Raw genomic sequence first — 20,295 nt, 5'->3', positions numbered from 1 at the left:
TCAGAATTAATGGTCTCAATGCTGAGAAGTACAGGCAGATACTTATCCATCATGCAATACCATCAGGGAGGCATCTGATTGGCCCCAAATTTATTCTGCAGTAGGACAACAACCCCAAACACACAGCCAATGTGTTCAAATCACAATGACCATTTAACCAGAAAATGTTTTAATGACTATCTAGAGTAGACTTTAATTTCAGGTATTATTTCCGATTATTATTATAAGTATTTTCGGCCAATTTTAAAATAATACACATGAAATATATATCTGCGAGAGGTTACGATCATGGATAAATGAATATCAGTCATTTCTACACTCATACATTCTGATGGAATGGATCTGTAGTAATGGATCCCGGAAGTTTACCCAGAAAGTACTTGCCAATCACCGTCGGTATTGTTCTGCTCTGGGTAGCAAAGTACTCCGTGATTGGTGTAGATATCCCCATGGCCTTCAATAAGAAAACGGACATTTCTGTTCCATCAGAAAACACCATTAGATCCAGCCCCCTTCGAAGTCACTGCGTCTGTGCTATTATCGTATGGAAGAGCCGTATATTACCTCTACTTTCACGCCGGGAACTACCACCATAACAACTTCATAACTTGGTTTACGGAAGAGGTGGGACTTCAAATGATTTCTGAGTCGTTTATTGGCTATCACACGTTGCCCTTCGCTGCATGTTATTCCAGTCGGAATGGCAGACACTAATGTTCGCTGGAGGGTAAGATAATGTTATTCTTAAAAAAACAAAACAATACTTAAGGCATACACTCTTACATTCTGGAGTAGGTATTTAACAAATACGTTTAGTTGAATGCGGCCTACTTTTTATTTGGCTTCTTACCAGTTAAACATAAATATTGTGTTATTGACTTACTAGCATGCCTGCTATATGTGTGCATTTGATCTCATGACATATAGTGAACGGAAAATCCTTGCGTCCTGTTTCATTAGCTGAACGCTCACACAGCAGTCTTTTTAGAAGTTAGAAAAATGTGTAATATTTGCCACTACATCGCATGGTATGGCTACTAAACCAGCTAGTGCGTTGGTGATATACCATGACAGTATAACAATAGTCTACAGGTGCCGCTTAGTTTTGTTGACTCTGTGGTAGGTAATGGTGATTAAATGCGGTGTTATGGCATGCTCCTGACGCAGCTGTGGCTGCAGGAACACATTATAGTAGAAGCGGTTTTTAGCTGTTTATTCTGTGCTCATCACAACATTCAGACTGGGCCGGTGGGCATCTCTTGTCATGGTTACAGACCTTCTACTTTCTTCAGGTGCAGATAGAATCCTGTGCTGCTTTCATTCAATGCCTTTAATCTTACTAAAACACGGGCAGAGACCTGATTTGCTTTGTTTTAGCAATGGTCACAGTTTACCCAATAAATTATGTTTAAATTTCTCCCTGTTCATAAAATCATCTACATTGATAGCACAGATAATTGGGGTGTTTAGAGATGATAATGGAGGCTGGACTAGCTTTTATGTCTTTTTGTCTAGTTTTGATCAAAGTCTAACCCTAAACCCCCCCCTCCCCCCATACCAGCCCCCCCGGACCTGTGAGGAGTACTGGAGTGAGCTGAGACACTGCAGGAGCCTGAGCAACCGCTTCCACCAGCTCTACGCCCACGGCACCGCTCCCCACTGCCAGCAGTGGCGTGACGACTACTATGCCTGCCGCCAGTGGGAGAAGAGCCTGAGCGCCGAGGCAAAGGTGACCTTCCCACAAAGCTTACTCACCACACCTGCCACCTTCCCACAAAGCTTACTCACCACACCTGCCACCTTCCCACAAAGCTTACTCACCACACCTGCCACCTTCCCACAAAGCTTACTCACCACACCTGCCACCTTCCCACAAAGCTTACTCACCACACCTGCCACCTTCCCACAAAGCTTACTCACCACACCTGCCACCTTCCCACAAAGCTTACTCACCACACCTGCCACCTTCCCACAAAGCTTACTCACCACACCTGCCACCTTCCCACAAAGCTTACTCACCACACCTGCCACCTTCCCACAAAGCTTACTCACCACACCTGCCACCTTCCCACAAAGCTTACTCACCACACCTGCCACCTTCCCACAAAGCTTACTCACCACACCTGCCACCTTCCCACAAAGCTTACTCACCACACCTGCCACCTTCCCACAAAGCTTACTCACCACACCTGCCACCTTCCCACAAAGCTTACTCACCACACCTGCCACCTTCCCACAAAGCTTACTCACCACACCTGCCACCTTCCCACAAAGCTTACTCACCACACCTGCCACCTTCCCACAAAGCTTACTCACCACACCTGCCACCTTCCCACAAAGCTTACTCACCACACCTGCCACCTTCCCACAAAGCTTACTCACCACACCTGCCACCTTCCCACAAAGCTTACTCACCACACCTGCCACCTTCCCACAAAGCTTACTCACCACACCTGCCACCTTCCCACAAAGCTTACTCACCACACCTGCCACCTTCCCACAAAGCTTACACACACCTGCCACCTTCCCACAAAGCTTACACACCACACCTGCCACCTTCCCACAAAGCTTAATCACCACACCTGCCACCTTACCCCAAAGCTTACTCGCCACACCTGCCACCTTCCCACAAAGCTTACACACCACACCTGCCACCTTCCCACAAAGCTTACACACCACACCTGCCACCTTCCCACAAAGCTTACACACACCTGCCACCTTCCCACAAAGCTTACACACCACACCTGCCACCTTCCCACAAAGCTTAATCACCACACCTGCCACCTTACCCCAAAGCTTACTCACCACACCTGCCACCTTACCCCAAAGCTTACTCACCACACCTGCCACCTTACCCCAAAGCTTACTCACCACACCTGCCACCTTACCCCAAAGCTTACACACCACACCTGCCACCTGCCACCTTACCCCAAAGCTTACTCACACCTGCCACCTTCCCGCCTTACCACAAAGCTTACTCACCACACCTGCCACCTTCCCACAAAGCTTACTCGCCACACCTGCCACCTTCCCGCCTTACCACCTGCCACCTTACCACAAAGCTTACATTACATTACATTACAAGGCATTTAGCAGACGCTCTTATCCAGAGCGACGTACAACGAAGTGCAGATCAAACACAAGTACAAGTGCGAAGAGGACCTGAGAGGACAGTACAGTTCCAAGTCCTAGTGTAAACATACAGATAATCAGAACCCTTGATGAATACATCAACTTCCAGACTAGCATACCACAGTTGGCAACTAGAATACCCAGAGTACAACAATAGCTAATACAAAAAACAACAATATCTATACAACTATATAAGTGCTATTACAGTCTGTGACATGTGTAAGGCAAATCATGGTGGTGAGTTAAGGAGGGAAAGGTGTAGCCTGAAGAGATGAGTCTTCAGTCTGCGCTTGAAAGAGGTCGGAGACTCTGCCGTTCTGACATCCACTGGGAGGATTACACACCACACCTGCCACTTTACCACAAAGCTTAGTTTCCTCAACAATTATTTCACTTTTTTTAGTGTGTCTTTTTTCTCACCTGAGGCCTGGTCACACTCATTGTAAAACACTGTCCACAGCCTCTGATGCTGTGATGTCACACTGTAGTTTGTAAATTGGCCTTACACAGACATTAGTCGGTGGAAGACATTTTATGTTCAGCTTGAAATTACAGGTACCCAATCAAATCAGTGTGGGTCACCGGTGCCCATTAAGTTGTGTGAAGCGATTGTGTGTTCGCTTGTGAGACTGTAGCGTGGTTTGGATTAGTTACTGTAGGCCCCTCCATGCACTGCAGCAGTGCTTTAAAATTAGCCTACCATGTGAAAATGCTGAGTCTGCAGGTCTCTGGTCCTCACAGATGTCACTGTAATGGTAGAATGTCATACATCAAATCTTTTAGAGCAAGAACATGTTTGTTTGGTTGTCTGTGCTGTGCGTTCCCCTGACTGGGCTGTCTGTCGCAGGCCCGGCTGCAGCAGAGTGAGCGGGCCAGGCTGGCTGGACAGAGGAAGTTCGCTCCCGTATGGGAGCTCCGACAGAGTCCTCCCGCAGACTGGCACCTGCCTCTCCCCCAGGACGCGCCCCAGGACTCCTGAGCACCGGCCTTATTTATGTACAACTAAAGACTGCCAAAATGGCAAAGGCTAATGTAACCCCCTTCCACTCATTGTACATAAATCCTTGAATTCGCTTGTCTTGCATGTTATAATGTTCCCTTCAGGCTGAGGTTATGGTATCTTTAATCTTTAATTATTATTGCAGGCCTTTGCACAGCCATGCGCAGTGTGTTTTACATCATAAACAATAAATGCAATTTAAATGGGCATCCTCAATTTTTCCATTACTCATAAATTTTAGACAGTCACATTTCAGTTTTCCACAGAATCAAAATGAACAGTATGTGCTGTTCTGAGTATGTGACCTGTGTGTGTAGCACCCTGCACATTTACATTCTGCACTAAGCCCTTGCCAACGATCCGCTTCAGCCATGCCCGTTTCCACAACTATTTTAATTTTAATTTTTACCATTTTAAATGGCTACGTTTCTGCAGAATGGGCTGAATATCTGTCCAGGAATGTAATGTAGGTCTCAGTGTTCCTTGTTTTTAAGGTCCCAGGTGCAGAACACAAATATAATTGGTTCACAACAACAGCGTCCTTACTCCATTTTCCTATTGGGTGTGGACTTTGGTGATGTCGTTGTATTTGCCGTCAGGGGGCTCATAGTTCTCTTTAGCCGGCGTGTAGCTGGGCCCTTGGTGCTGGAGCGGCAGGAGTGAAGGGTCTGGCATGAGAGCCGCACAGTACAGCTCCTCCGACTCCAGCCTGAGCTCCTCCAGAGCCTCCCTCTGAGCCTCCAGGGCCTGGCCGATGGCATCCATTTCAGCCTGGTGTTGAGACTGCTTGTACCTGGACCACTCTTTCAGGAGCAGAGCCCTGTGCTCCCTCTCTTCAAACTGCAGCTGTGGAGCTGTGCGTACCCTGAAAAGCAAACCCATCAGGAACCGATAGTCATGGAGTAATGGGCAGGTCTGGCTGATGTATGTACTTGATGTGTACCTGGTGTCATTGCGGTATCTGACTGGAGTGATGTATGGGATTGTGATGTGTACCTGGTTTCATCGCGGTATCTGACTGGAGTGAGGAAGTCATCGATGGGTATGAACTCAGGCGGCACTTTCTCCAGTTTCTTCAGTTTCTTCCTGAGACGCTCCCTCTTGATCTGCTCACGCCTCGGGTCAACCCTTTTCTTCTTGGTGGGCTCTGCTCTATTTTCCATCATAGATTAAAGCAAGGGTTAGAGTAGAAAACCAAAAAATATATTCAATATTTACTGTGATTTCCTCCAAAAATGCAGGCTCAGAATAAACAGGTAGCTAACATTCCGGAACGTTGATTTACTACAGTAACACTAAACTTCTGCACAAACCTTAAAGGGGGAGACGTCTTCAGTGCCATCACTGAGGGAAACCAGTGACTCTGTCTGAGAGGGGCATCAAATCCTGTCAAAGGGCTAACAAAACAAATCAGGGTTACTGCAGTCATCGCTGTAGATGTAACTCGTGGTCACGACAATACATTCAGAAGCATGAATATCGGACTAGACTGCGATCTGTACAGATGCTAGTGTTACAGAGATTCAAAAATAGCTTAACAACTATACATATTTATACTTGGCAACAAAAATCCAGTTCGTCAGAACGTAACCTACCATGCTGCTGTACACTGTCTGGAGAGCAACTTAGTCCCCATGCGTGACACAAGGCTGAACATGTTTTCCAGTAATAACTTGCTAGCTCGGCGGAATTTCAACTAAATTCGCCAGGGCATTTGACATTAACTTTCAATAGCGCGTTTTGACGGAGGCACAATTTGTCAGACCCTTTGTCCTCTTGATTGCATTCGCTGGACACAAGTTTTACCCTTGTGCCACATTCGACCCTATCCGACTGAAAACAACACTCGGCACGTTAAGTTCCACACGACTGCAGAAAACTTCAAGGCAGCTGCTGAACTAGAGATGCAATTTTAGTGTGTCACAAATTCGTAATACCACAATGATTACGCATACTTCAAAGCAAACACGACAATGGATGTTTATGCATTTTTGCTATTGTATTGGTTCATTTAGCTTCCATCGTGAATACAAATCTACCAACATCTCAAATTAATTACGCTGGCGGTAATCACTACCTTACCTTTATCCCTAAACACAATGTATGTGAAGAGCAGTGAGTAAATAGCGTTATGAATAATCTTGAGTTCTAAACCTAAGCACAATATTAACGAGAACATAATGAGTATGGTTATTGTTTTGTATGGCCTCGTTGCTTTTTTATTATGAGAGTCGTCCGATCAGGAAACACCGTCTGTTTTCAGAGTGCATTTTTTGTCTTTGAAAACAGACACACACAACTTTAGGGAGCTATCAGCAGACGACCTCAGCGCTGCACAAAAACCTGTGTTGGGGAGATCACGGACCTGACCTTTCGCAGGGCATGTGTTTCCAGGGGAACACCGTGAAAGGTCGGATACTTCCTGTGTTGCTGCTGCTGCGGCTGCTGCCAGGGGCTGAGGGATGCGAAAGAGGGAGCGAGAAATGGAGTTTCACTAAAGACAGAAGTAACGGCCGGCTTTTCCTTCAAAGTATACACAAATTCAAGAGTGGGTTTGGTGCAAGGATAACCACATAACAACTCTGAAGGGAAGGGGGGGGGGATATTGCAGCCGGCTCCAAAGATATTATTTTATTTTCAGAGCTACGCGCTGGAAATGAAGCTATTGAAACCAAGTTGGGTCAGTCACAATGGTAAGTGCTGGAATCTTAGACCCAAGTTGCGCTTTTGTTGTTTTGGTAGCCAGCGTACAGGCTAGCTACAGCAGGGAGTACTTTAAGATTACGAGAGCTGGACACCTGTTCAGAATGCACGTATACTTAAAAGCACATTTGCGTGATCATATTTAACATAAACGACCGTATTCTTCTGTAAATTTGTTTACAACGCATAATATCGCATGTTATGTCCACGTTTGTATACAGCTAGCCAGTCAGCTAACAAATGTCACAGCAGGTCCACTAACCGTCCATGGGCGAGTGATCCATTTTGAAGTTGCATGAACTGGTACATCGGCTCGTGTCGAATACTAAGATACGAACTTATTTTAACGCCCATCAACTGCAGGGTAACACGTTTTTATAGAATACTGTTCGTCTAAATAAGGCGCGATGGCTTCTGTTTTTCTCTCATTTAAAACAAGTCTGGGCTGCCCAACAACTGGGACGATTTCATGTCAACAAACTGTAACTAAGTAATGAGAGAAGAGGAAGACCAGACATATATGATGTGCTAACATGTTCTCTCGCAAGATGGCTTATAATGCAACATTACTGACACGTTCATTCAAAATGGTGGGAATTAGCAGTTTGTCAAAGTCAACACGAGTTGCCAAGCTGAACTGTGAAGCAGTTTCTAACTTTCTTGCGATGGTGTTGCTTGGCATCAGTATTTGAAGGAATTCGCAGCAATTTAATGTAACGTTATAGCTACAGCTACAGATATAACGAGTTACACCTACTTCCTATGCTCGCAAAACGCCGTTTAAATTTTAAAATGCATATTGTCTCACTCTGTTAAAATGTAATTTGCTCGTTTTGGTTTTATAATGACCAGAAAGTTTTTTGTCATTCCCTTTCTCTCTGGGTAGATTTTTGTCTGCTGAAGCCCTAAGCCTCTTTCTGTATTTCTTTCAGGAAAGCCGATATTTTCTGTTGACATCCATCCAGAGGGGACAAAGTTTGCTACTGGCGGGCAGGGTAAGTGAGTAGCGCAGGTACACAGATAGTTATTATATAGTTATTTATTTCCTAGGATTAGAAACCTGAACATCCTCAGAAAGATGCATGACAATAAATTAAAATGTTTAGGTCCCCATAATTTCTGTAACAATAAGAAATTCAGAATGAAATTCATGGAATTCTTAAATGGTTTGGGATTGGATGCGTATATTCATGGTTTGGGATTGGATGCATATATGAATACCGTGTTTGACAGGAGAGGATTCTGGGAAGGTGGTGATATGGAACATGTCTCCAGTCCTCCGGGAGGAGGATGAGAAAAATGAGAACATTCCCAAGATGCTTTGCCAGATGGACAATCACTTGGGTACGTCCTCTCATTGCGCTGTAGTTCTGTCATATTCACACATTTAACACAGTACAGTGTGTTAGTGTAAAATGTGTAAAAATCTGGTTGCTTGCGGTGATTGTTTTGTCTGCAGCATGCGTGAACTGTGTGCGCTGGTCCAACAACGGGCTGTATTTGGCCTCTGGGGGCGATGACAAGCTGGTGATGGTCTGGAAGAGAGCTGCGTACGTACCGCAGAGACCCTGCAGACATGCAGACATATGTTCATACATGCATACATGCATGCATACATACATGGCATACATTCCCCTCCAAAAGTATTGGAACGACCAGGTGAATTCCTTTGTTTTTGACACTGAAGAAAATTGAGGTCAAAAGATGTACATGAGATGACGGATCTGAATTTCAGCTTTTATTTCCTGGTATTTTTATCTAGATTTGTTAAACATTTTCGAACATATCACCATCGTATCAGACCGCCCAATTTATAGGTGAGCAAAAGTACTGGAACGTGTGACTGACAGGTGCGTCTTGTTACCCAGATGTGTCTTGTCAGATTGATTGGTTAAAAAATAAATAGTTTTGAATGTCTACTCTTGGTTTTGCCTGTGAAGACTGCATTTGTGTTAGAAAAGGCAAACTAACATTGAGATCAGAGAGCTGTCTTTGGGAGAAAATCAAGCCATTTTGAAGCTTAGAAAAGAGGGGAAATCTATCAGAACCATTGCGCGAGTATTGGGGATAGAGCATGGAATGTCCTGAATAAGAAATTATGAAATATTGATGATGTAACTCATACTGGTAGCAGCAGGATGAATTCAGAAGTCTACAAAAAATTCTGTCTGCCAACTTATGGAAAAATGCATCCTAACTAATTGGGAGGAACTTCATCATGCAGCAAGACGATGACCCAAAACACACTGCCACCACCAAAAAATTAGGGAGGAAAAGTGGAAAGTTTTAGACTCTCCAAGTCAATCACCAGACCTTAATCCAAATGGGCATTTATTTCACCTCCCGAGGAGAAAAACCCAATACAAACAGCAACTGAAAGAGGCTGCTGTAAAAGCCTGGGAAAGCATCACAAAAGAATGCAACAGTTTGGGTCGCAGGCTTGATGCAGTTATTGCAAGCACGGGATATGCTACCAAATATGAAGTGTTATTTACTTTAATTTACTTATACTCTCTTCCATTACTTTTGCTCACCTAAAAATTGGGTGGTCTGAAAGGTGCTATGTTCCAAGTAGTTTAACACATCTAGGTGTAAATACAAGGAAATAAAAACCTTCTCTAGCGTTTGCAGAGAAGGGTGAGAAAAACAAAAGGCATCCAGTGAGCATCAGTTCTGCAGGCAGAAACACGTTGTTAATGAGAGCGGTCAGTGGAGAAGGGCCATAACTCAAATAACCACACATTGCAACAGTGGTGTGCAGAAGAGCATCTCTGAACACACAACACATCATAACTCAAATAACCACACATTGCAACAGTGGTGTGCAGAAGAGCATCTCTGAACACACATAACCACACATCACAACAGTGGTGTGCAGAAGAGCATCTCTGAACACACAACGCATCATAACTCAAATAACCACACATTGCAACAGTGGTGTGCAGAAGAGCATCTCTGAACACACAACACGTCATAACTCAAATAACCACACATTGCAACAGTGGTGTGCAGAAGAGCATCTCTGAACACACATAACCACACATCACAACAGTGGTGTGCAGAAGAGCATCTCTGAACACACAACACGTCAAACCTCAGTGGATAGGCTACAGCAGCAGAACTTAATAAATCTAAAAGATAAGTCTAAATAGACCCTACATCTGATGGGTCATAAACCTGCTCCTCACTGCCATGCTTGCCGTGACTGCTCATGTAAATAAAGGTTGTATAATTTGTGCTGGATGTGCCCTTAACCTGGCCATTCAGTTTGGTCTGAATCCTGTGTGTCAGTGCCACTTGGTGATGAGCAGCTGCATCTGTTGTCTGTTACACCTGTGCAGGTATATCGGTCCCAGCACAGTTTTCGGGTCGAGCAGCAAACTGGCCAATGTGGAGCAGTGGAGGTGTGTCACCATCCTGAGGAACCATACAGGGGGTGAGTGTGAGAGTGTGAGAGTGTGAGAGTGTGAGAGTGTGAGAGTGTGAGAGTGTGTGAGTGTGTGAGAGTGTGAGAGTGTGAGAGTGTGAGAGTGTGAGAGTGTGAGAGTGTGAGAGTGAGAGTGTGAGAGTGAGAGTGTGAACATGTGCTCCAGCATCCAGTTACGTTATTAAAATTGGAGCACTGTTGAACTCCGCTTTTGTCTAAATATGATACTGAAATCTGTGGTTGAAAGATGATTTTCTCACATTAATGTCCTCCTTTAAAACGTATTTAGAATCCTCGTCTTCATCTATTTGTGGGGTGTTCAGTAGCAGTCATGACCCCATCCCGTGTCCTTTATGACAGCACTGTCTGACTGGGCTGTTCAGAGCAGTGTGTTTTTCAGTGTTAGCGTTGCGTGTGTTTGAGTGCTAGTGTTGCGTGTATTTCAGTGAAAGCGCGGTGTGTGTTTGAGTAGTAACATTGTGTCCTTTTCAGTATTAACATTGCGTGTGTTTCAGTGTTAGCGTTGCTTGTTTTTCAGTGTTAGCGTTGTGTGTATTTCAGTGAAAGCGCAGTGTGTGTTTGAGTAGTAACATTGTGTGTGTTTCAGTATTAACATTGCGTGTATTTCATTTGTTAGCGTTGGGTGTGCTTCATTGTTAGCGCTGGGTGTGCTTCATTGTTAGCGCTGCTTGTGCTTCATTGTTAGCGCTGCGTGTGCTTCGTTGTTAGGGCTGCTTGTCCTTCATTGTTAGCGCTGCTTGTGCTTCATTGTTAGCACTGCGTGTGCTTCGTTTTTAGCACTGCTCGTGCTTCATTGTTAGCGCTGTGTATGCTTCATTGTTAGCGCTGCGTATGCTTAATTGTTAGCGTTGGGTGTGTTTCATTGTTAGCGTTTTGTGCGTTTTATTGTTAGCGCTGTGTGTGTTTCATTGTTAGCGTTGGGTGTGTTTCATTGTTAGCTCTGCATGTGCTTCATTGTTAGCGCTGCGTGTGTTTCATTGTTAGTGCTGCATGTGTTTGAGTGTTAGCGTGGGGTGTGTTTGAGTGTTAGCGTGGGGTGTGTGAGTGTTAGCGTGGGGTGTGTTTGAGTGTTAGCATTGGGTGTGTTTGAGTGTTAGCGCTGGGTGTGTTTCATTGTTAGCGCTGCGTGTGTTTGAGTGTTCGCGCTGGGTGTGTTTCATTGTTAGCGCTGTGTGTGTTTCATTGTTAGTGCTGCATGTGTTTGAGTGTTAGCGCTGTGTGTGTTTCATAGTTAGTGCTGCATGTGTTTGAGTGTTAGCGTTGGGTGTGTTTCATTGTTAGCGCTGTGTGTGTTTCATTGTTAGTGCTGCGTGTGTTTCAGATGTGATGGATGTGGCATGGTCGCCTCATGACGTGTGGCTGGCCTCCTGCAGCGTGGACAACACCATCGTCATTTGGAACGCCCGCAAGTTCCCAGGTAAGCAGCACACCTGCAGGAAAGGTGAGTCCTGCTTTGTGCAGGTAGGAGTGCTGTCCTGACCCACGTGGCAGTGAAATATGATGTTCACCTCCTGCTCCCAGCACACCGCTCTCTGCCTCTCCCTCTGCAGAGATGGTGACGTCACTGAAGGGCCACACCGGCCTGGTGAAGGGCCTGACCTGGGACCCCGTGGGCAAGTACATCGCCTCGCAGGCCGACGACCACAGCCTGAAGGTGTGGAGGACCATGGACTGGCAGCTGGAGACCAACATCACTAAGCCCTTCAACGAGGTGAGCCGTGCTAGAGCCTGGACCAAATTAACATCTTCAACTACAACGGTATTGCCAATCCCTCCTCTCTCTGCGGACAGCCTGGTTGGGTGTCTGATGGAAACATTGCAGACGCATTTTTGCTCCTGTGTGTTTGAGTATTAGCGTTCTGTTACTCCTCGGCTGCCAGGCCCAATACGGGCACCGCCCCATGACAGCTGCCCATTTATCAATGCGTGTACAATCCAGCACATGTTCGACGTTAAATTCTGTCTGTGTGCGTTTCCGTGTGTCTGTTTCTGTGCATGTGTGCATCAGTGTGGAGGCACCACTCATGTGCTGAGGCTCAGCTGGTCTCCTGATGGACAGTACCTTGTCTCCGCCCACGCCATGAACAACTCCGGGCCCACGGCGCAGATAATCGAGCGGGACGGCTGGAGGACCAACATGGACTTTGTGGGCCACCGTAAGGCCGTGACCGTGGTGGTGAGTGAGGGAGCCAATCAGAGGCCAAGGCTTGGCTCGGGGGCCATTTCCTTCTCTTTAATGTGCAGTTCTGACCCCAACCTTCCTGTGCAGAAATTCAACCCCAAGATCTTTAAAAAGAAGCAGAAGAACGGGAGCTCTCCGAAGCCAAGCTGTCCGTACTGCTGCTGCGCTGTGGGGAGCAAAGACCGCTCCGTCTCCGTCTGGGTAAGCAGGAATACCGCCAGGAATACCGCCGGGAACGCTGCCAATCCTAGGACAGGGAATCTTGGAGCAGTAGGGATTAGGACAGGGAATCTTGGAGCAGTAGGGATTAGGACAGGGAATCTTGGAGCAGTAGGGATTAGGACAGGGAATCTTGGAGCAGTAGGGATTAGGACAGGGAATCTTGGAGCAGTAGGGATTAGGACAGGGAATCTTGGAGCAGTATGGGCTAGGACAGGGAATCTTGGAGCAGTAGGGATTAGGACAGGGAATCTTGGAGCAGTAAGGATTAGGACAGGGATTTTTTGAGCACACTGTAGGTAATGTCCTGGGTTGAACAAACATTTGTCCTTCTATTCACAAGTAAATTCCAGTGTTTTGTTTGTCACTGATTCAAGGTTCAGGACGGAGCACCACATGAAGCTGATGTTTTTGTCACACCTTGTCGATGTGCTCAGGTCTTCAGTAGCAATGAGCCTCTGCCAAGACACTCAGAATGAATCATGAGTTTGATAATGAGATTGCTAATTCTACTGTTTTTATTTTTTAGCTGACATCGCTGAAGCGCCCCCTAGTGGTGATCCATGACCTGTTTGATAAATCCATCATGGACATCACATGGTGAGACCCCGAGACCCCCCTCCACAGCCCACTGTTCAGTGTGTGTGTGTGTGTGTGTGTGTGTGTGTGTGTTTCAGTGCAGCACATCAGGTGTGTGTGTGTGTGTGTTTCAGTGCTGCACATCAGGTGTGTGTGTGTGTGTGTTTCAGTGCAGCACATCAGGTGTGTGTGTGTGTGTGTGTGTGTGTGTGTGTTTCAGTGCAGCACATGAGGTGTGTGTGTGTTTGAGTGCAGCACATCAGGTGTGTGTGTGTGTGTGTGTGTGTGTGTTTCAGTGCAGCACATCAGGTGTGTGTGTGTGTGTGTGCTGTGTCAGTCAGTGTACAGGTGTGTGTCAGGCAGTGTATAGGTGTGTACAGGTGTGTGTTTCCTCTCCCCTAGGACTCTAAATGGTCTGGGAATCCTGGTGTGCTCCATGGATGGAACCGTGGCGTTCCTGGATTTCTCCCAGGATGAGCTGGGAGACCCCCTCAATGAGGAGGAGAAGGTACCTGCGTACGCCTGTGGCGTTTCCGATAAACATTCTCTGTGTTTTCCTGCTCTGGCGGGATTCTGCGGGGCCATCTTGGGTTGCATGGTTCAGCCCCTTTAAATAAATGGGCTGCTTGTCATAATTCACACGATGTCCACCGCGCTGGGCTCCCGTGTCAGCACCAGTATGGTGTCTCACAGAACGCCGCACCAGTCTGGTGTCTCACAGAACGCCCCAAAGCTCTTTGATTTCTTCCACAAAACTCCCTGAGATCCTGAACCTGGAGCGCTGTGTTCCCGGAGCCTGGCGTCTCCTTCCCTGGGGTAAGGATGCGTGTTTTCCTGCAGAACTCCATCCACCAGAACATCTACGGGAAGAGCCTGGCCATCACTGCAGAACCCCAGCTCTCCACCACCATCATCGAGAACCCCGAGATGCTCAAATACCAGCAGGACAACCCCCCTGAGCGCGCCTCGGCCCCGGAGCCGCACGCGCCCAAACTCACCAACGTGGTCAACGGGGAGTCCCTGGAGGACATCCGCAAGGTCAGCCTGCCAACCCTTTCACCTTTAACCCTTAACCCCTAACCCCACGCCCTTAACCCCTAACCCCACTCCCTTAACCCTAAACCCCACGCTGAAACATTCATTTGAAAAAGTGAAACATTCATTTGAAAAAGTGAAACATTCATTTGAAAAAGTGAAACATTCATTTGAAAAAGTAAAACATTCATTTGAAAAAGTGAAACATTCATTTGAAAAAGTAAAACATTCATTTGAAAAAGTGAAACATTCATTTGAAAAAGTGAAACATTCATTAGAAAAAGTGAAACATTCATTTGAAAAAGTGAAACATTCATTTGAAAAAGTGAAACATTGATTGTTACTTGTGAAATTAGTTGTATTTGTTCATTTTGGTGGCTTATTGGCTGAATTACGAGGTGACTGTTTTGGTGGAATGTTCTAGAATCTGTTGAAGAAGCAGGTAGAGACGAGGACGGCTGACGGGAGGAGAAGGATCACCCCGCTCTGCATCGCCCAGCTGGACACCGGGTACCACCCTAACCCCCACTCACCCCGAACTCAGCCAAACTCACCCCTATTCACCCCAAACTCCTACTCACCCCAAACTCACCCCAAACTCACCCCAAACTCAACCCCCTACTCACCCCAAACTCAACCTCTGCTCACTACAAACTCAACCCCCACCACCCACCCCAAACTCACCCCAAACTCAACCCTTACTCAACCCTTACTCAACCCTTACTCAACACAAACTCAGCCACAACCCCCACCACCCACCCCAAACTCACCCCAAACTCACCCCAAACTCAACCCTTACTCAACCCTTACTCAACCCTTACTCAACACAAACTCAGCCACAACCCTCACCACCCACCCCAAACTCAACCAACCCCAACCCTTACCCCTACTCACCCCAAACTCAACCCCCACCACCCAAACTCAACCCCCACTCACCCCAAACTCAATCCCCACCACCCACCAACCCACCCAAACTCAACCCCCACTCACCCCAAACACAACCCCCACCACCCACCAACCCACCCAAACTCAACCCCCACCCATAACTCAACCCCCACCATCCACCCCATACTCAGCCACTACTCACCCCAAACTCAACCCCCACCACCCACCCCAAACTCAACCCCTACTCACCCCTACCCACCCACTGGATCCCGGGTAGAACTGTACCACTTACCCACCCCTCCCCGACTCTCTGCACCCTGACTCTCACTGTGTACTGTAGTTCATGGCTGTTATTGGCAGGGTCATCTCACTGTGTACTGTAGGTCATGACTGTTATTGGCAGGGTCATCTCACTGTGTACTGTAGGTCATGACTGTTATTAGCAGGGTCATCTCACTGTGTACTGTAGGTCATGGCTGTTATTGGCATGGTCATCTCACTGTGTACTGTAGGTCATGACTGTTATTGGCAGGGTCATCTCACTGTGTACTGTAGTTCATGACTGTTATTGGCAGGGTCATCTCACTGTGTACTGTAGGTCATGGCTGTTATTGGCAGGGTCATCTCACTGTGTACTGTGGTTCATGACTGTTATTGGCAGGGTCATCTCACTGTGTACTGTAGTTCATGGCTGTTATTGGCAGGGTCATCTCACTGTGTACTGTAGTTCATGGCTGTTATTGGCAGGGTCATCTCACTGTGTACTGTAGGTCATGGCTGTTATTGGCAGGGTCATCTCACTGTGTACTGTAGGTCATGGCTGTTATTGGCAGGGTCATCTCACTGTGTACTGTAGGTCATGGCTGTTATTGGCAGGGTCATCTCACTGTGTACTGTAGGTCATGGCTGTTATTGGCAGGGTCATCTCACTGTGTACTGTAGGTCATGACTGTTATTGGCAGGGTCATCTCACTGTGTACTGTAGGTCATGGCTGTTATTGGCAGGGTCATCTCACTGTGTACTGTAGGTCATGGCTGTTATTGGCAGGGTCATCTCACTGTGTACTGTAGTTCATGGCTGTTATTGGCAGGGTCATCTCACTGTGTACTGTAGGTCATGACTGTATTGGCAGGGTCATCTCACTGTGTACTGTAGTTGGGGGTTAGGGTGTTATTAGCAGGGTCGTGTAGTTGTGTAGTTTGTGTCCTTGCTGTGGCTCTGATTCCATTGCTTTCCTGCAGGGATTTCTCTCCGGCCCTGTTCAACAGCGTTCCCATCCTCCCCGGCTCCTCCATGTCATCCCAACTGACCCCCCAGCTCTCCTCTGACTCCAGCACAGCCAACTCTCTGGGCCTGCGTCCTGCACAGGACCCCCCCTCTGCCCCGCCCGGAAAGCCCCCAGAGGAACCCAAAGATGGGTCAGTAACTCAGGACGATTGAGCAGAATATAACTACACCAATGTACATTTACTGTGCCCTAGCACCCATTAGCGTTAGCGCCAATTAGCATTAGCTGGTAAAGGCTGGAAAGGTTTGATTGGGAGCAGATGGCAGGAGCAGTTCGGGGATGACTCAGCCCTGTGTTTGGGCAGGTAAATTGGGAGGGTGCATTCTGATACTGCCTCTCTCTCCAGTGTTGGTGCCTCTACTCCAGCAATGAACTCCACCGCCATGAAAACTAGCCTTCTGCTGACCTCCGCAGCCAAAATGGAGCCCATGAAAGCACTGGACTCCCGATTCACTGAGAGGTCAAAGGCCACACCTGGAGTGACAATCTCTTCTGCCATTGGCCTCCCCCTGGATAGGTAAGGGCTCATAGAGCAGGAGGCACTGTCCTCATCTAGAAAGGCACTACTGACCCTTTCAGTCACTAGCCCAATGTGAAGGGGCTCCACCGGTTTTGCTTGAGAAAATTGCGAAAGTTCAGAAAATGTAGTATGGATTTAAAACTGGCTCAAAACGATAGCTTTTTGGTTGAAAAGGTATAAGGAGTGTTATATGGCGCTCATGGTTGATTCTTCGCAGACCGAAAGATGTCAGCACTTTAAAGGATCCCAAATCCAAGGACGACACCAGCAGCGACAGCGAGGACAAAATGGCCGCCATGAAATCGCTGAGCTTCACCAAGAGGAAGGCGGAGCTCGACAGTGCCGAGGTGGTGGAGAAGAAGAAGAAGGGCCGTCCCAGGAAAGATGCCAAAATGGTTGCCCCCGTTACCCAGCAGCCTCTCCTGCAGGTGACTTCACTTAATGGCTAACTGACTTGCTGGCTAACTGACTCGCTGGCTAACTGACTCGCTGGCTAACTGACTCGCTGGCTAACTGACTCACTGGGTCACTGGCTAACTGGCCCTGCTGAGCTGTTAGGGTTAGGGTCAGTTATTTTTCCATTGTACTTAATCATTAAAACAGGTTCAGGTTATTAAACTGCCTTCTCTGCTGAGTGACTCTTTGGGACGGAGTGGCTCAGCAGGAACAGGATGAGGCTGGGACTAACCCGCTGGGATTACCCCGCTGGGATTACCCCGCTGGGATTACCCCGCTGGGATTACCCCGCTGGGATTAACCCGCCGGTGTGGCTGTGTCCCCAGGCGGGCCCCCCCTCAGACAGGGAGTCCGTGCGAGTGCCTGCCCCAGCAGCCCTGCTCAAGCTGCCCACGCCCACAGCCCAGAAGGCCTTCTCCTTGCAGGTGAGCTCACCTGTGACCATGGGCTGACTGTCTCTAACCTGCCTGTGTGTGTGTGTGTGTGTTTCTCTAACCTGTGTGTGTGTGTGTGTGTGTGTGTGTGTGTGTGTTTCTCTAACCTGCCTGTGTGTGCAGATCTCAAACCTGTGTGTGTGTGTTTCTCTAACCTGTGTGTGTGTGTGTATGTGTGTGTTTCTCTGACCTGTGTGTGTTTCTCTGACCTGTGTGTGTTTCTCTGACCTGTGTGTGTTTCTCTAACCTGTGTGTGTGTGTATGTGTGTGTTTCTCTGACCTGTGTGTGTTTCTCTGACCTGTGTGTGTTTCTCTAACCTGTGTGTGTGTGTGTGTTTCTCTGACCTGTGTGTGTTTCTCTGACCTGTGTGTGTGTGTGTATGTGTGTGTTTCTCTGACCTGTGTGTGTGTGTGTGTGTGTTTCTCTGACCTGTGTGTGTGTGTGTGTGTGTTTCTCTGACCTGTGTGTGTTTCTCTGACCTGTGTGTGTGTGTGTGTTTCTCTAACCTGTGTGTGTGTGTGTTTCTCTGACCTGTGTGTGTTTCTCTAACCTGTATGTGTGTGTTTCTCTGACCTGTGTGTGTGTGTGTGTTTCTCTGACCTGTGTGTGTTTCTCTGACCTGTGTGTGTGTGTGCAGATCAGCGCGGAGCCCTCTCTGTACCTGGAGGTGGAGAACGAGGTCTCCTCGGTGGGCGGGGTGCGGCTCAGCCAGCTGCGCTGCACGCGGGAGGGGCGGGACTGGGACGCGCTATTGGCCAGCCGCATCCTGATCGCCGCTGGGAGCTGGTGAGTACGCCCCCGACCCCGCCCACTGAGTGTGTGTGTGTGTGTGTGTGTGTGTGTGTGTGTGTGTGTGTGTTTAGTGAGCAGAAGTAGGGGTATTGTGTGTGTGTGTGTGTTTAGTGAGCAGAAGTAGGGGTATTGTGTGTGTGTGTGTGTGTGTGTGTTTAGGGAGCTGATGTTGGGGTATTGTGTGTGCTCTGTGTTCAGTGATGTGGTGGCAGTGGCGTGTGAAGACCGTGTTCTCTCCGTGTTCTCTGCGTGTGGGCGGCGGCTCCTCCCAGCCATCCTGCTTCCAAGCCCCGCCTCTGCGCTGCACTGCTCCGCCTCCTTCGTCATGGCGCTGAGCACCTGCGGCACGCTGTCCGTCTGGTGAGGCCCCACCCCTTCACCTCCCCCTCACACACCCTAACCCCCACCCTTTACCTCCCCCTCACACACCCTAACCCCCACCCCTTTACCTCCCCCTCACACACCCTAACCCCCACCCCTTTACCTCCCCCTCACACACCCACCCCTTTACCTCCCCCTCACACACCCTAACCCCCACCCCTTTACCTCCCCCTCACACACCCTAACCCCCCCCCCCCCCTTTAACAAATGGTTAACTAACCATTTGCCAGCCATTTGCAGTGAAATGTTCTGTTCAGGTGTCAGGTGCGAGTTTATTCCTTTGCTTACAGGGACGTTCAGAAGCAGAGTGTTCTGGTGAAAAACGAGTCTCTCCACACCGTCCTATCAGGTGAGGAGATCTCTGGGGTCAGAAGGTCGCCGTGGGGTCACAGGGTCATGGGAAGAGCTGAGGTGGCCGCAGAGTGAGTGAGTGAGTGAGTGAGTGAGTGAGTGAGTGAGTGAGTGAGTGAGTGAGTGAGTGAGTGAGTGAGTGAGTGAGTGAGTGAGTGAGTGAGTGAGTGAGTGAGTGAGTGAGTGAGTGAGTGAGTGAGTGAGTGTTCTCAGGTACAGACAGCACTGTGTATGTGCATCTGTGTGTCTGCCTTCGGTACAGAGTGTGTTTGATGTGTGTGTGTTTGATGTGTGTGTGTTTGATGTGTGTGTGTTTGATGTGTGTGTGTTTGATGTGTGTGTGTTTGATGTGTGTGTGTTTGATGTGTGTGTGTTTGATGTGTGTGTGTGTGTGTGTGTGTGTTTGATGTGTGTGTGTGTGTGTTTGATGTGTGTGTGTGTGTGTTTGATGTGTGTGTGTTTGATGTGTGTGTGTTTGATGTGTGTGTGTTTGATGTGTGTGTGTTTGATGTGTGTGTGTGTGTGTGTGTGTGTTTGATGTGTGTGTGTGTGTGTGTTTGATGTGTGTGTGGGTGTGTTTGATGTGTGTGTGGGTGTGTTTGATGTGTGTGTGGGTGTGTATGATGTGTGTGGGTGTGTTTGATGTGTGTGTGTTTGATGTGTGTGTGTGTGTGTGTGTGTGTGTTTGATGTGTGTGTGTGTTTGATGTGTGTGTGTTTGATGTGTGTCTGTTTCATGTGTGTGTGTGTGTGTGTGTTTGAAGTGTGTGTGTTTGATGTGTGTGTGTGTGTGTTTGATGTGTGTGTGTGTGTTTGATGTGTGTGTGTTTGATGTGTGTGTGTGTGTTTGATGTGTGTGTGTGTGTGTGTGTGTGTGTGTTTGATGTGT

At 47.7% G+C, this 20,295-nt stretch overlaps 3 protein-coding genes across 4 annotated transcripts in view; 2 read left to right on the top strand and 1 right to left on the bottom strand.

Moving 5' to 3' along the window:
- Positions 1–467: 467 nt before the first annotated feature.
- Positions 468–4,339, top strand: c11h22orf39 (chromosome 11 C22orf39 homolog). Of its 2 annotated transcripts, none has more exons than XM_061261717.1 (3): positions 468–727; positions 1,562–1,729; positions 3,992–4,339. In XM_061261717.1, the coding sequence occupies exons 1-3, from the start codon at positions 701–703 to the stop codon at positions 4,109–4,111; spliced, it is 315 nt and encodes a 104-aa protein (XP_061117701.1). In that variant the 5' UTR covers positions 468–700; the 3' UTR covers positions 4,112–4,339. The 2 variants fall into 2 exon arrangements, with proteins under 2 accessions (XP_061117701.1, XP_061117700.1); XM_061261716.1 differs by having other exon boundaries at positions 478–727; positions 3,980–4,339.
- mrpl40 (mitochondrial ribosomal protein L40) lies at positions 4,244–6,443 on the bottom strand. The gene is made up of 4 exons (XM_061261715.1): positions 5,728–6,443; positions 5,446–5,529; positions 5,129–5,284; positions 4,244–4,997 (listed from the first exon to the last, which is right to left on the bottom strand). Exons 1-4 carry the CDS (start codon positions 5,787–5,789, stop codon positions 4,688–4,690), a joined length of 612 nt encoding a protein of 203 aa, XP_061117699.1. The 5' UTR covers positions 5,790–6,443; the 3' UTR covers positions 4,244–4,687.
- A 9-nt stretch (positions 6,444–6,452) lies between these two features.
- Positions 6,453–20,295, top strand: part of LOC133141235 (protein HIRA) — a 25,882-nt gene continuing 12,039 nt past the window's right edge. The window contains exons 1-20 of the mRNA XM_061261712.1: positions 6,453–6,825; positions 7,768–7,830; positions 8,069–8,179; positions 8,295–8,385; positions 10,177–10,271; positions 11,605–11,700; positions 11,834–11,994; positions 12,292–12,459; positions 12,553–12,666; positions 13,214–13,284; positions 13,666–13,771; positions 14,104–14,301; positions 14,723–14,808; positions 16,426–16,602; positions 16,819–16,989; positions 17,210–17,420; positions 17,775–17,873; positions 18,521–18,669; positions 18,874–19,035; positions 19,347–19,405. Coding sequence (XP_061117696.1) covers positions 6,789–6,825; positions 7,768–7,830; positions 8,069–8,179; positions 8,295–8,385; positions 10,177–10,271; positions 11,605–11,700; positions 11,834–11,994; positions 12,292–12,459; positions 12,553–12,666; positions 13,214–13,284; positions 13,666–13,771; positions 14,104–14,301; positions 14,723–14,808; positions 16,426–16,602; positions 16,819–16,989; positions 17,210–17,420; positions 17,775–17,873; positions 18,521–18,669; positions 18,874–19,035; positions 19,347–19,405 — 2,425 coding nt within the window. The 5' untranslated portion in view covers positions 6,453–6,788. The remainder of the gene's footprint in view (positions 6,826–7,767; positions 7,831–8,068; positions 8,180–8,294; positions 8,386–10,176; positions 10,272–11,604; positions 11,701–11,833; positions 11,995–12,291; positions 12,460–12,552; positions 12,667–13,213; positions 13,285–13,665; positions 13,772–14,103; positions 14,302–14,722; positions 14,809–16,425; positions 16,603–16,818; positions 16,990–17,209; positions 17,421–17,774; positions 17,874–18,520; positions 18,670–18,873; positions 19,036–19,346; positions 19,406–20,295) is intronic.

Source organism: Conger conger, chromosome 11 (genome assembly GCF_963514075.1).
Source record: "Conger conger chromosome 11, fConCon1.1, whole genome shotgun sequence".
NCBI classification, from domain to species: domain Eukaryota; kingdom Metazoa; phylum Chordata; class Actinopteri; order Anguilliformes; family Congridae; genus Conger; species Conger conger.
Note: the sequence above shows the minus strand (reverse complement) of the source record. Positions and strands in the feature narration are given on the sequence as shown.